The sequence below is a fragment of the Nomascus leucogenys genome, chromosome 12 (assembly GCF_006542625.1).
Source record: "Nomascus leucogenys isolate Asia chromosome 12, Asia_NLE_v1, whole genome shotgun sequence".
Classification (NCBI taxonomy): Eukaryota; Metazoa; Chordata; class Mammalia; order Primates; family Hylobatidae; genus Nomascus; species Nomascus leucogenys.
The window spans coordinates 89,696,545-89,711,234 of NC_044392.1; the positions used below are offsets into that span (position 1 = coordinate 89,696,545).

At 35.7% G+C, this 14,690-nt stretch overlaps 2 protein-coding genes across 5 annotated transcripts in view; one reads left to right on the forward strand and one right to left on the reverse strand.

Annotated features, from left to right (window-relative positions):
* Positions 1-14,690, forward strand: part of CTBS (chitobiase) — a 28,898-nt gene that overhangs the window by 6,381 nt on the left and 7,827 nt on the right. The window contains exons 4-9 of one of the 4 annotated variants that reach the window (XR_004032730.1): positions 2,052-2,223; positions 4,225-4,322; positions 4,643-4,804; positions 6,781-6,921; positions 7,601-7,691; positions 12,593-12,680. Coding sequence is in view for 2 of the 4 variants with exons in the window: in XM_003260263.2 (XP_003260311.2) it covers positions 2,052-2,223; positions 4,225-4,322; positions 4,643-4,804; positions 12,593-12,793 (633 nt within the window). In the remaining 2 variants the exon portion in view is untranslated. Of the gene's footprint in view, positions 1-2,051; positions 2,224-4,224; positions 4,323-4,642; positions 4,805-6,780; positions 6,922-7,600; positions 7,692-12,592 lie in introns of all 4 variants that reach the window. The other 3 variants (XR_004032729.1, XM_003260263.2, XM_030825131.1) reach the window with 3 other exon arrangements.
* The window catches only part of SPATA1 (spermatogenesis associated 1), a 54,662-nt gene continuing 51,596 nt past the window's right edge, over positions 11,625-14,690 (reverse strand). Inside the window, 1 exon segment of the mRNA XM_003260266.3 lies at positions 11,625-11,873. The gene's annotated coding sequence lies outside the window, so the exon portion shown is untranslated.

Below are 14,690 nucleotides of genomic sequence, written 5' to 3' on the forward strand. Positions count from 1 at the left end.
TAGGCCAGATTGTGGAAGATCCAGAATGTCAGGCTGAGGACTGTGCATTTTATTCTGTGTGTAATGGGTTATGTGTGTAAAATAGTGTTTGGGGAAACTATTCTGTAGGAGTATCTAAAACTAGAAGAGAAAGGAAGATCAGTAAGGACTACTAACTGAACAATACAGTATCAAGGGATTTAGTTTGGATTTGGATGATGACATAATCCTAAATCAGCAGGTGTACAATAAATACATATTAAATGAATTAATTAATGGAAAGGAAGGGGCAGAACAACTGTGAGATGCCACCCAAAGGGAGACATGAGGTTAGATTTTGGAAGTAAGGGAAGAAAGAATCAGAAAATGGCCCCAAAGTTTTTAAACTGGTAACCAACAAAAAATGACTAGATAATCTAGAGGGGGGAATGAGTTTTGGGGATAAGATAATAACTTTAGTTTACAGAATTGTGGTCACAGAATTAAAGAGCTACAAATAAATGCCTTGAAGAGTTCTTTCTACACTCTCATTTTTATAGGTGAGAAAAATTCAGATGCTTTAATTGACAGCAGTGATACAGACCTAATTATAAGACAGCTGACACTAGCACCCAAATCTTTTGCTTTCTTGTCTAATATAATAATAGTACAATCTCAAAAATATGAGATTAACTGTGAGAGAAAATCCTGGTGAAAATACTCTTACAAAATGGATTTGAAATTTACTTGCGTAGATGTAGTCATTTATTTTTCTCTATTACTATAATATACCTCTCATTTTATAATAGGAGGCAGTGACAAAATAGGAACAAATATGTAATAATTTTACTTCATAACTTATTTTGTTGGAAAACTACTGAGCAAAGCTTATAATTGTAAAGTGCTAATACTCAGGGAATTATAAAGAGAACTTTGAAGAAGTCCTAAAAAGAGTTTTGCTAGAATTGTTCAAAGTATAAAAATGTTACCTAGAGTATCTCAGTTTTTAAAATAAACAGCGTTTATTGAGTGCCTAATTAAGGGGGGAAAACAACCTTTAATGAAGTTTTAGAACATTTGTACACATATAAAATAAGGCTAATTAATATTTGGTTAAGGCAATAAACACAGAGACACACTCTTGTTGAAGGCTGGCTCACTATTCAAAATGAAAGATAAGGCTGGGTGTGGTGGCTCACGCCTGTAAGCACTTTGGGAGGCTGAGGCCGGCAGATCAGCTGAGGTCAGGAGTTCAAGACCAGCCTGGGCAACATGGTGAAACCCTGTCTCTACTAAAAATACAAAAAAATTAGCTGGGCGTGGTGGCGCATGCCTGTAATCCCAGCTATGTGGGAGGCTGAGGCAGGAGAATCACTTGAACCCAGGAGGCAGAGGTTGCAGTGAGCTGAGATTGCGCCACTGCACTCCACCTTGGGTGACAGAGCGAGACTCCATCCCCCCCAAAAAAGAAAAATAATACTCAACATTTGAATATTTCCATAAAATAAGATCATTTAAATGATTTATTCAACATTTTGACTTGATTAATCTATACCCGTGGACCATAAGACACCACTATTGTCTAACTGTAATATTGGGCCAAATCTACCATATAAGGTGATTGTGAATCAGGGGCTGAAACTCGCAACCCAGTCAGGTTGTGCCAACAGGTGACATATTTAACCTGCACAATATTTTAAAAACTTTTGTATTTGAATTCTTTTAGTGTGCCTTTATGCTCTAGTTGCTCAGGGGCATCACCATACCTTGTTGTCATTATACCTGCTTCTTTTAATCAGCTGAGGTGCCCGCCTAGCGTTTGAAGACATTTTGAGTTTGAAGGCCATCTTCTATATAGTGTCTTGCTCCTGGTCATTGTATGTCCAAATATATGTCTGACTCAGTCAAGTGTAAGCAAAAAATATTTCTTAGAATGGTTCAAGTTCTATGTGTGTCAAACCCTACATTCATATACTGTAAGCAGTTCCTTTTCCTTGTGTAGTATAAGGTAAAAAATATATATAATTTTAAAAATCTGATATAATATGCATACTTGATCATGTTACATAAAATAGTAAGATTTTTTTCCACAGGTAACCTTTGACGTAGCTTGGTCTCCAAAGAACATAGACAGAAGATGCTATAATTATACTGGAATCGCAGATGCTTGTGACTTCCTCTTTGTGATGTCTTATGATGAACAAAGTCAGATCTGGTCAGAATGTATTGCAGCAGCCAATGCTCCCTATAATCAGACATTAACTGGTAAGACTCTAAACGTGATCATTTATTAATAATATTAATATTCTATAAATTAAAATATTAAGATGTTTTAGTATTTCTAAGTTATTTGTATACGTTTTTCAATTGTAAGGCTTGCTTCAAACATGTAAAAATCACTTAATTGACAGCTTTAAAGTTTACAAAAAGTTTTAAAGTTTTGATTTTCACTTAATTCTTCCAACAATCTTGTGGTATAGGTATATTTCTAGATGAGATAAAAAGAATTAACTGCTCATGATTGCATAACTGTTAAGTATTATACAGTTGGTGCTTAATCAGGTATTCTCATTTCTGGTCTGATATTCTTGTCATGAAATCACATGCTTATTTAGAATTTGACAGGATATTTTTGTTGAAATAAGCAGTGTTAAATAATAGCAAAGATAGTTATGGTTGGGCACCTTCATTGCATGATTAACAGGATAGGCATTAGCTTCTTTTAGTATCTGTGATAAATTAAAAATTATATTCTTATTAGAATTTGAGTACTTTTGACCTGTCATTCATATGATGTAGTCTTTGCATTATCCTCTTCAAAGTTTGGATTGGTTTGTATTCCATCAGTCAACTAAATAAAAGATTGTTTGCTCTTTTGTTTTTTTATTTTTATTTTTTTGAGCAGGGTCTCACTCCATCACCCAGGCTGGAGTGCAGTGGCATGATCAGGGCTCACTGCAGCCTCAACCTCACAAGCTCAGCCTTAGCCTCCTGAGTAGCTGGGACTACGGGTGCATGCCACCATGCCCAGCTAATATTTTCATTTTTTTGCTTTTTCTGAGACAGAGTCTTGCTTTGTTGCCCAGGCTGGAGTGCAGTGGCACTATGATGGCCCACTGTAACCTCGACCTCCTGGGCTTAAGTGATCCCCCAACCTCAGCCCCCTGAGTAGCTGGGTATACAGGGATGCACCACCATGCCCAGCTAATTTAAAAAAGATTTTTTTTTTTAAGGAAATGGAGTCATACTATGTTGCTCAGACTGGCCTCAAGTGATCCTCCCACCTCAGCCTCCCAACGAGCTTCAATTACAGGCATGAGCCATTGTGCCTAGCCACATACCTATTTAAAGTTGAAAAATAACTTATTCTGTTAAAATTACAAAGTAATTATTAATTGAGGGTTCCCAAACTGTGTTTCAGGAAAGACATTATAATTATGTTCTATCAATAAAAGGTTTAAGCCTTGGGAGGCTGAGGTGGGAAGATCACTTGAGGCCAGGAGTTCAGGCCAGCCTGAGCAACATAGTGATACTTTGTATCATAAATAAATAAAAAAACAAACTAAATAAACCAATATGTTTCGGAACTGATGCATAACCCACCCCATTTTTGGTTATTTAATAGTACATAATAACAATAAAGGCTCTAAAAAGTAATAAAGTTATTTAGCTGAACATTCTAGGTAATCTGTGAATATGTCTTGGTGGAAAAACATGCTTTGCAGCACTGGGCAAGAAAAGGACTGATAGTTCCAGGGATTTGTTCATTTTTCTCTTTGTTTCCTCCAACTATAGATGACACATTTCTTATCCCCAGCTTACTTACAGAATATTTGCAAAACATGGAACACTTGTACTTTCTAAGAAACTCTGAGACCATCACTGCTAGAAAGTTAAGATTTATAAAACTTTTTTGAAACTTTAGAATCTAGAGTATCAAGTATATCATGTCTTAGAATAGATACAATTAGCATACTTTCCTGAAATGTGTCATTCTTCCTAGAGTTAGATTTTGTGAATATTTTATTTCAATATGATCTTAATTGTTTTGAATGTTTTCTCTTATTCAAAGAGAAATGGCTTAGAAAGCAAGATATAGAATTTATGGTTCTTAAGGGATGTTTTATAACATCATATTAAACACTATTAGTGCTTTTTATAAAGTACTTGTTTTTACAAACAGATTCTGAACGGTTGCATAGCTTGTATGAACATATTGACATATGAAGAGAAACAAATATGCTTTTTCTCTCCCTGCTTGGCTAGGATATAATGACTACATCAAGATGAGCATTAATCCTAAGAAACTTGTAATGGGTGTTCCTTGGTATGGTTATGATTATACCTGCCTGAATCTGTCTGAGGTAGGAACAGTCATTTGTTACATAATTTTTATTCTCTATTATATTTTTTAGAGTCTCTCTGTTTTCATTAGAAATATATAAACTTTAGAATTTCTGAAATATAGTTTGAGATAAAAATTATTTATTTTTACTTAATTCTGTGAAAGCTTATGATTATCATACATTTTCATTTAATAATGAAATTTATTTTAACCTTTATTCTGTATAGTCAGGTTATCTATGGTATATGTTTTATTTCTAAATAATTTATATATTTTTGGTTTGGCTTTTAAGAATTGCATAATTGATAATCTGTAACATGAGCACTTTGGCATTTCTAGGATCATGTTTGTACCATTGCAAAAGTCCCTTTCCGGGGGGCTCCTTGTAGTGACGCTGCAGGACGTCAGGTGCCCTACAAAACGATCATGAAGCAAATAAATAGTTCTATTTCTGGAAACCTATGGGATAAAGATCAACAGGCTCCTTATTATAACTATAAAGTAAGACTTTTCGTAAGTTATGAGCATTTATTCTATTAGTTTTCATAATTATTTTCATAATTAGATGTTTGATATCAAGAATTTCTATCAATCAGTTTTCTTTTAGGGCATAACATGCAGACTGCTATTTACATGAGTAAACTTGTCTTTGAATCTGTAATCAGGAACTTCAGTTCCCTGGCAAGCAATTGGAGTTTTGCTAATAGTGAATCTACTCTGCTTGGGCCACTTGTCATTTAGATGATGCCATAAAAATGTGCATATCACAAACAGGATTTCTGTAACAGTTGACAATTATGTTAGGATGACTGTTGATTGTGAACGGGTTTGGGGCCAAAATAGGTTACTATCTCTGAAAGCTTCCATTTCAAAGTGGCCTACAGATCCTGATGAGACTCTTACATAGGGAGGAATGAGGCTGAGAACAGAAGAGGTGTTATAATCGACTTTACAGTGGAAAAACTATCATTTTCAATTTATTTTATAATTAAATTGTAAAGCAATGTCAAAACTTACAAAAATATTGCATAAAGGAAACCTGAAGAAATACTCTAAATGATTAGCAGTTCTGTCAAGTAGTGTTTAATAGGAATTGCTATACCAAAATGGCAAAGAAAAGTTATAGTTTTCATAATTTACCTTTAGCATTATAAAGGCTCTTCCACAGCTGAAAAATCTAATTACAAATCCTCTTTGAATTTATTTCCGATTATGTTACTTTAAAAGGAGTACTAAAATGATATAAGTGAATTTCAGCAAGAATTTATATTCTTAATTAATGGTCTGGTACCCATTTATAAAAAGATGACTGCAAACACATTACATGTCATAAATTATAATTGATATACATGTGTATGCTCCCACAGAGAGCTTTAGTGTAGCGCTTTCTAAACTTTGGAACTGAAAGTATATACCTATTAGTGAAACTAGAGTGTACTGTAATCTTATCTTTCCTAAACAGTATTTATATTAGTCTGTCCTGGGAACTGTTAATATTACACATACAGATGCACATGTGTGCAAAATATACACACGTGTGCCATGGCCAAATATATTTAGAAAAACACTATATACTGTACGCCCCTCTTGGAGATTTATAACAACGATTATATTAATGGGTTTGAGAAGTGCCATAATACATAAGGCAGTTTAACTGTTTGACATAGAATCTTGTTTCACAGCATTCTTAGAAACATGCAGTTCTTAGAAACAGTGTTTCATGGATATAGTTTGTTAAAAGTTATGGTAACCAATTACATATACAGGCATACCTTAGAGATGTTGCAGGGTCAGTTCTAGACCACCACAATAAAGTAAATATAGCAATAAAGCAAGTGACATGAATTTTTTGTTTCCCCATGCATATAAAAGTTATGTTTATACTATAGTGTAGTCTGTTAAGTGTGTAATAGCATTATGTCTAAAAAAAGTACATACCTTAATTTAAAAATACTTTGTTGCTAAAAAAATGATAACGATCACCTGAGCCTTTAGCAAGTTATAACCTGCTTGCTGGAAGAGTGTCTTGCCTTCACATTGATGGCTGCTGACTGATCAGGGTGGTGGTTGCTGAAGGTTGGGGTGGCTATGGCAATTTCTTAAAATAAGACAACAGTGAAGTTTGCCACATCAATTGACTCTTCCTTTCACGAAAGATTTCTGTGTAAAATGTGATGCTATTTGATTGCATTTTACCCACAGTAGAACTTTCAAAATTGGAGTCAATCCTATCAAACCCTGCTGCTGCTTTATTAATAAGTTTATAGAATATTCTAAATCCTTTGCTGTTATTTGAACAATGTTCGTAGCATTTTACCAGGAATAGATTCCATTCTCAAGAAACCACTTTCTTTGCGTATTCATAAGAAGTAGCTCCTCATCTATTCAAATTTTATCATGAGATTGTAGCAATTTAGTCACATATTTAGGATTCACCTCCAATTCTAATTCTCTTGCTGTTTCCACTACCTCTGCAGTTACTTCCTTCACTGAAGCCTTAAACCCCTCAGTGTCATCCATGAGGGTTATAACCCACTTCTTCCAAACTCCTGTTAATGTTGATATTTTGACCTCTTCCCATACATGAATCATGAATGTTCTTAATGGCATCTAGAATGGTGAGTCCTTTCCTCAAAGCTTTCAGTTTACTTTGTCCAGATCCATGAAGGGAGTTACTGTCTTTGGCAGTTACAGCCTTACAAAATCTATTTCTTAATTAATAAGAGTTAAAAGTTGAAATTACTCCTTGTTCCTTGGGCTGCAAAATGGATGTTGTGTTAGCAGGCATGAAAATAACACTCATCTTGTGTTCTCCATCAGAGCTCTTGGGTGACCAAGTGCATTGTCAATGAGCAGTAATATTTTAAAAGAAATCTCTTTTTTTTTCTGAGTAGTACATCTCAACAATGGGCTTAAGATATTCAGTAAACAGATGTGCTGTGAGCCAGGCTTTGTTATTCCATTTATAGATCACAGGCAGAGTCAATTTAGCATAATTCTTAAGTGCCGTAGGACTTTTGGAATGGTAAATGAACACTGGCTTCAACTTAAAGTTACCACCCTCATTAGTCCCTAACAAGAGAATCAGCCTGTACTTTGAGCTTTAAAGCCAGGTATTGACTTCTCCTGTCTAGCTAGCAAAGTCTTAAATAGCATCATCTTCTTCCAGTATAAGATTTATTTGAAGAAAGGGATCTCTGCCTTTTAAAATGTGTTTGATTATAATTTTACCCCACATGGGAGGTTTCAGAATGAAAACCCAAAGATACAGGAAAAACTGTCCATTTTTGTGCTTAGGTTGAACGAAGTATGGACAGCTATGTGGAACTGTGATCAGAATAAAGGGCATGAGCTAATGCAGATGGACCGAGTGGGAAAACTCAGCAAGGTCTGTCTGTTCGGATTTTTCTTGGCCTCTCTCTGGGAAGGATTTCTTCTCATGGGTATGGGGTAGGACCTCTCTGGAATGAGAGTCTTAATATCTTTATGGCCAGCTATTACACAGAAAGGTGGTGGTGGTGGGAAAGGTTAGAGTAACATTTTTAGACTTTATGGCTGGTTTTGGGGAAAAGAGGCTCTGGTTTCTATGACCAATTTTAGGGAAGAGGGATTCTTGTTTCTTCCTTCCTTTCTTTCTTTTTTTTTTTGGACAGTCTTGCTCTGTCGCCCAGGCTTTAGTGCAGTGGCACCCTCTGGGTTCACTGCACCCTCTGCCTCCTGGGTTCAAGCAATTCTACTCCTCAGCTTCCCACATAGCTGGGATTACAGGTGCCCACTATTAAGCCAGGCTAATTTTTATATTTTTAGTAGAGATGGGGTTTCACTATGTAGGCCAGGCTGGTCTCAAACTCCTGACCTCAAATGATCCACCTGCCTTGGCCTCCCAAAGGCCTGCGATTACACGCATGGGCCACTGCACCCTGCCAACACATTGTTTAAGGTCTTAGAATTCAGGAAACATTTTGGTGAGCCTTGAAGGCTATTTAATGTCACTTTAGAAAACAATCTAATTATAACTGTTTTCTTCCTCTTTTTTATTCATTGCAAAATTCCCATTGTAAGGTTATTGTCTAATTTCAATATCGTTATTAAGTCTTTTTTTTTTTTTTTGAGATGGAGTATCACTCCATGACTCAGGCTGGAGTGCAGTGGCATAATCTCAGCTCACTGCAACCTCCGCTCACTGCAACCTCTGCCTCCCGGGTGTAAGCGAGTCTTGTGCCTTAGCCTCCCAAGTAGCTGGGGTTACAGGGATGCCCTACCACGCCTGGCTAATTTTTTGTATTTTTAGTAGAGATGGGGTTTCACCATGTTGGCCAGGCTGGTCTGAAACTCCTGACTTCAAGTGATCCTCCCACCTCGGCCTTCCGAAGTGTTGGCATTACAGGTGTGAGCTACTGCACCCAGCCAAATATTGTTATTAAGTCTTATATGGGCAGTTCATGGTGCCGACAAACAATCACAATAGTAGCATCAAAGACCACTGATTGCAGATCACCATAACAGATATAATAATAATGAAAAAGTTTGGAATATTGTAAGAATTGCCAAAATGTGACACAGAGACACAAAATGAGCACTTGCTGTTGGAAAAATGGCACCAATAGACTTGTTCAACAGAGTTGCCATAAACCTTCAATTTGCAAAATATTTAATATCTGCAAAGCACAATAAAGCAAAGTACAATAAAATGAGGTATGCCTGTAATTTAAAAATATATAACATAGAATCTTAGGACAGTATATACTACCATATACTGTTTGTAATCCTGACTTTAGTAATCTGTTGTTTTTTCCTTAATGAATGTGAAAATTCAGGAACACATTCTTCTTTTTTTTTTAGACGAGGTTTTGCTCTGTCACCCAGGATGGAGTGCAGTGACACAATCTTGCTCACTGCAGCCTTGACCTCCTGGGCTCAAGCAATCCTCCTGCCTCAGCCTACCAAGTAGCTAGGACCATAGGCATGTGCCATCATGCCTGGCTGATTTTTTTACTTTTTGTAGAGACGGGGTCTTTCTATATTGCCCAGGCTGGTCTTGAACTCCTGGCCTTAAGTGATTCTCCCACTTTGGCCTCCCAAAATGCTGGGATTACAGGTGTGTGCCACTGTACTTGGCCTCTTTTTTTTTAATTAAAAAAAAGTTTAATGGCAGGTAAAAATTATCTGTATTTATGGTGTAGAAGATGATGTTTTGATATATCTATACGTTGTGAAATGGCTAAATCAAGTTATTTAACATATGTATTACCTCACATACCATTTTTTAAATGGTAAGAACACTTAAAATCCATTCTCTTAGGAATTTTCAACATAATACATTGTTATTAACTATAGTCACCACGGGATACAGTAGATTTCTTGTATTTATTGTTCCTGTCTAATTGAAAATTTGTGTCCTTTGAAACATCTATTCTTCCCACCCCCAGCCTCTGGTAACCACCTTTTTACTCTGTTTCTATGAAGAAACACATTCTTTAAGGTCTTAGAATTCAGGAAACATTTTGGTGAGCATTGAAGGCCATTTAATGCCACTTTAGAAAAAAATCTAGTTATAACTGTTTCCTTTCTCTTTTTTTTTTTTTTTTGAGATGGAGTCTTGCTATGTCACCCAGGCTGGTGTGCAGTGGCGTGATCTTGGCTCACTACAAGCTCCGCCTCCCGGGTTCACGCCATTCTCCTGCCTCAGCCTCCCAAGTAGCTGGGACTACAGGCATGCACCACCAAGCCCTGCTAATTGTTTTGTATTTTTAGTAGAGATGCCTACAGGCGCCTGCCACCACGCCTGGCTAATTCTTTTGTAGTTTTTTTAATAGAGACGGGGTTTCACCGTGTTAGCCAGGATAGTCTCGATCTCCTGACCTCATGATCTGCCCACCTCAGCCTCCCAAAGGGCTGGGATTACAGGTGTGAACCACTGCGCCCGGCCTCCTTCCTCTTTTTTTTTTTTTTTTGAGATGGAGTTTTGTTCTTTTCGCCCAGGCTGGAGTACAGTGGCACGATCTCGGCTCACTGTACCCTCTGCCTCCTGGGTTCAAGCAATTCTCCTGCCTCAGCCTCCTGAGTAGCTGGGATTACAGGCATACACCACACCCAGCTAATTTTTGTATTTGTAGTAGAGACGGGGTTTCACCATGTTGGCCAGGCTGGTCTCGAACTCCTGACCTCAGGTGATTCACCCATCTTGGCCTCCCAAAGTGCTGGGATTACAGGCATAAGCCACCGCACCTGGCCCCCTCTTTTTTGTTAATTGCAAAATTCTATAGCAACATGAATCAAGTTTCTGTTTTGTTTGAAGAGAATCACTCTATTGGGCTGTTTCAGCAATAGCAGCTCATCTTGGACTCAATATTCTAGAAAGCAAATATGCCTTAACCATGCATAAATTAGTCTTACATGTGCTTAGTTTTGTCCTTTGATCCTTTACAATTTTGAGACATTTGAATTTCTTAATAATATCAAAAAGGCTCAAAGTACTAGCTAGAATGATGGCAAAATTCAAAGGTATATGTCTTTGGGTTTGCCCCTGAATCTTCAATAATCTGTCATATTTAAGTACAAGTTCTACAAGTTGCCTTTTAATAATGAATCACAACTATTACTAGAGCATGCATGGCTTTGTCTAGTTCTAAAAATGTTAAAGAATGGAATATAAGATATAGACTGAGATATGCTTGATTACAATTAGTCTACTACATTTAAATATGCCACAGTGTATTCATTTACTAGGTGAATTATTTTCAAATAATTTTCACAATGGTCTTTTTTTTTTTTTTTTTTGAGCCAGAGTCTTGCTGTGTCTCCAGGCTGGAGTGCAGTGGCGTGATCTCAGCTCACTGCAACCTCCATCTCCCGGGTTCAAGCAATTCTCCTGCCTCAGCCTCCAGAGTAGCTGTGACCACAGGCATGCACCACCAAGCCCTGCTAATTGTTTTGTATTTTTAGTAGAGATGGAGTTTCATCACATGTTGGCCAGGATGCTCTTGATCTCTCAACCTCATGATCTGCCTGCCTCGGCCTCCCAAAGTGTTGGTATTACAGGCATGAGCCACTGCGCCCGGCCCCAAAGTGGTCATCTTAAGAGACTATTGTAATTCCTGGAGTGCTGCTGTAAATATTACTGGCATTAATTCAGAAATGCCTTTAAGGAGTTTCCTAGATGTATATAAAAATAAGTAAATTATTTTTAGTCACAGTTCTTTCTATTTTTTATCTCCTATCTTGTACTTTGTCTTAGATCTGCTCCCTTCCCTTTTCTTTTGTCTCTTATCCAATAGCTCATGTGCCTCCTGAGAGAGACTGTGGTAGTACTAGATAGAGGTAGTTGATTCTAGGTAGAAGGACTTTTTAGGGTGGAAGGTGAGCATAAGACCAGAATCTAATTTATGGCTCATAATCAGGTGTGTGTTAAGTCACCAATGAAGTGCAGACCTAACAGACTCTGAGAATGAATCTGTAAGACCTAGAAAAGGATGTACTTTTCTCCTCCATTGCCATTACCTTTTGATTTGGCTGATTCATCATAAACAAAATCTTCTGTAGAGCTCCTAGCTAGGCACACTTCCAGCAACTACAGAGAATACAAAAAAGCACATAAGCTGGTTTTAGAGGACCAGAGCATTGATTCTCCTTAACTTTGGTTGCATACCAGCATTAGCTAATGAAACATTAAAACACAAAACAAATATATGCCCTAGCAATAACCCTGGAGAATTTGGATTCAATAGGTTTCATGTGGTGTGGGACCCAGGAATCTGTATTTTAAAAGCTCCACAGGTGATTCAGATGTACATCTTGGCTAATAATCACTGGCCAAGGGCAAGGAAAGAATCTTAGGACATGAAAAGGAGCTCAAGTAGAATCTATTAGGAGGCTCGTTTTTGTAATCTTTGCCATTGTTAAAAGTGCCATAAGCAATAATACCTAGAAAGTACAGATGTCCTTTGATCATTTTTATGATTGTATTGTGTCCTAATAAACCCATAAACATATGATAAGTTGAAAATGAACGAAATACCCTGATAAATCCATCGTAAAGTCTAAAAATTATAAGTTGAACCATTGTTAAGTTGGGGACCATTTGTATCAAATATGGAACCATGGAATTTAGAATAGGAAAGTGTTACGCCCTAAAATTTTTATTTCATTGTATCCTTTTTGAATAATTAGATTTAGGAAACTTTTTTCCCTCTTATTATACTGTATACTTCTTCTATTTATTTTTCCCTTTCCTATGGTGCTGAATTGTACTAAGTACTTTAAAATCTCCATTTTAATTTATTTATATAGGATCCTGCTGGCCACTTTCATCAAGTATGGTATGATAACCCTCAGAGTATTTCTTTAAAGGCAACATATATACAAAACTATGGCTTGCGGGGCATTGGCATGTGGAATGCAAACTGTCTTGACTACTCTGGAGATGCTGTAGCCAAACAGCAAACTGAAGAAATGTGGGAAGTCTTAAAGCCAAAGCTGTTACAGAGATGAACATCTTTTGTCAAACCATCAAGATTTAGAAAAATGATCTGTATAAACATCTGGTTTCTTGCATTTTTGTTATGTTGCTATATACTTATTGGTATACTAAAAAAAAAAGAATAAATAAATGTTTTGATTGTTTGAACTTGAAAAATACACATGAATGTCCTCAGTATCCAGGAACATAAAGACAAGAAGCAAGTCAACTTACCTATTAAATATTCCTCTATTAGATGTTTCAACACTATAATTTAATTGGGAAAAATTGCTTTCAGAATTTTATTATGCCATATTTCCCTTCATTATAGTAAAATATATGCTTACGAATCAATGCTGATTTTTAAAATATGTATAATCTGAAGTGGAAATTGTTTGCTTAGAGTTTTTAACAACCTAGTCTTTGAAAAGCAGTTTGTGCTATACTTTTCCCGCAACCCTTCAATAAATGTTAAATTTAAAACCTACAATGCAGAGTCTCCTCTTTAGGTTCATCAAACTGATGAAAATAATTTTTCTGCTTCCTGACTCCATAGAGTGTTTATGCTCTCTGAGGTACTTGAACTAAACCTTTGGACAGTGAGTGAGAATTAAAAAGAATCCAGAAGATTAAATGTATTCACAAAATACAAGAATGTAACTGTAACATTTTGAATTGGTAAGTTAGAGCTACCTAATATTTTCCAACTACATTATTTTTATGAGGTTCATTAGTAAAATTTTTAATAATAGGAATAACTTGCAATTGAACTTGATTCTGTTCACTGTCACACTTCTAATTATTAATATTTCTTCATTTATGGACATATATAATTTATTTCTTGGCTAACTTGCTTTACATGGTTAAATTTTTCTTTCTACATCGCAATGTATCTTTTTTATTTTTATTTTTTGTAGAGACAGGGTCTTGCTATGTTGTCTAGATGGGTCTCCAACTCCTGGGCTCAAGCATTCCTCCTGCCTTGGCTTCCCAAAGAGCTGGGATTACAGGCATGAGCTGCATTGTACTTTTAATGATCTAAAGACACTGATTAGCTTCTCCACTAATTCTCTTTCTAAAAGATCAATTTTATACAAATAATTTTTATAAATGTAATAAAATCTGTTTTCTTTCTCCAGGGAATTAAGAACAACATTGTGCTGCCCTTATTAGTTCCTAATTACAGATTAAAAATCTGTGTCTTTGAACTCTAGATTTACATAAATCCTGGCTTCCCTGCACATTTTGCCCCTCTAAATTGGAATACATGATGATTGAACCATCTGTTATGAGAATATTACATTTCCTATTTACACAATTGTTTGTGACAGAGTAAAATCAACCATTTTCATAATATATGTTGGATCACTGTTGTCTTCATATTTCTAAAGTAAATGAATTAAAAACTTTAAATTCTTAGATGCTTATCTCTATCATAGCTCAGAATGCAAGTTCAATACCCCCTATTCTTTTATATTTCCAGATTTCTTTTAATTAAGATATAATGAACAAATTAAGTTAAATGAAGTCTGTATTTTCATGCAAATATATTAGTATTCATTAATACACATTTATTCTTTGCAAATAGATTTCATAGTTATATTAGCTCTTAAATTATTAAATTATTAAATCAATTATTAAATTATTGAATTATTTTATTAAATTATTAAATTATTAAAAATGAAAATTATAAAATTAGCACTGTAAAATAATATGTAAAAGACTTGGAATGTTAAAAATAACCAGTCATCATTTTGCTTTATATTACTTCTAATATTTCCTGAAACATTTTGTAATACCCACATGGAGAGTGCAGAAAGAGAAACCTTGTGCTTTATATAAAACATTGCCAAGGAGAATAATGGTTAAACAAATCTGTTCAAATACATATTTAAATTTTTTTACAAATAAAAGTTTTAAATTAACATA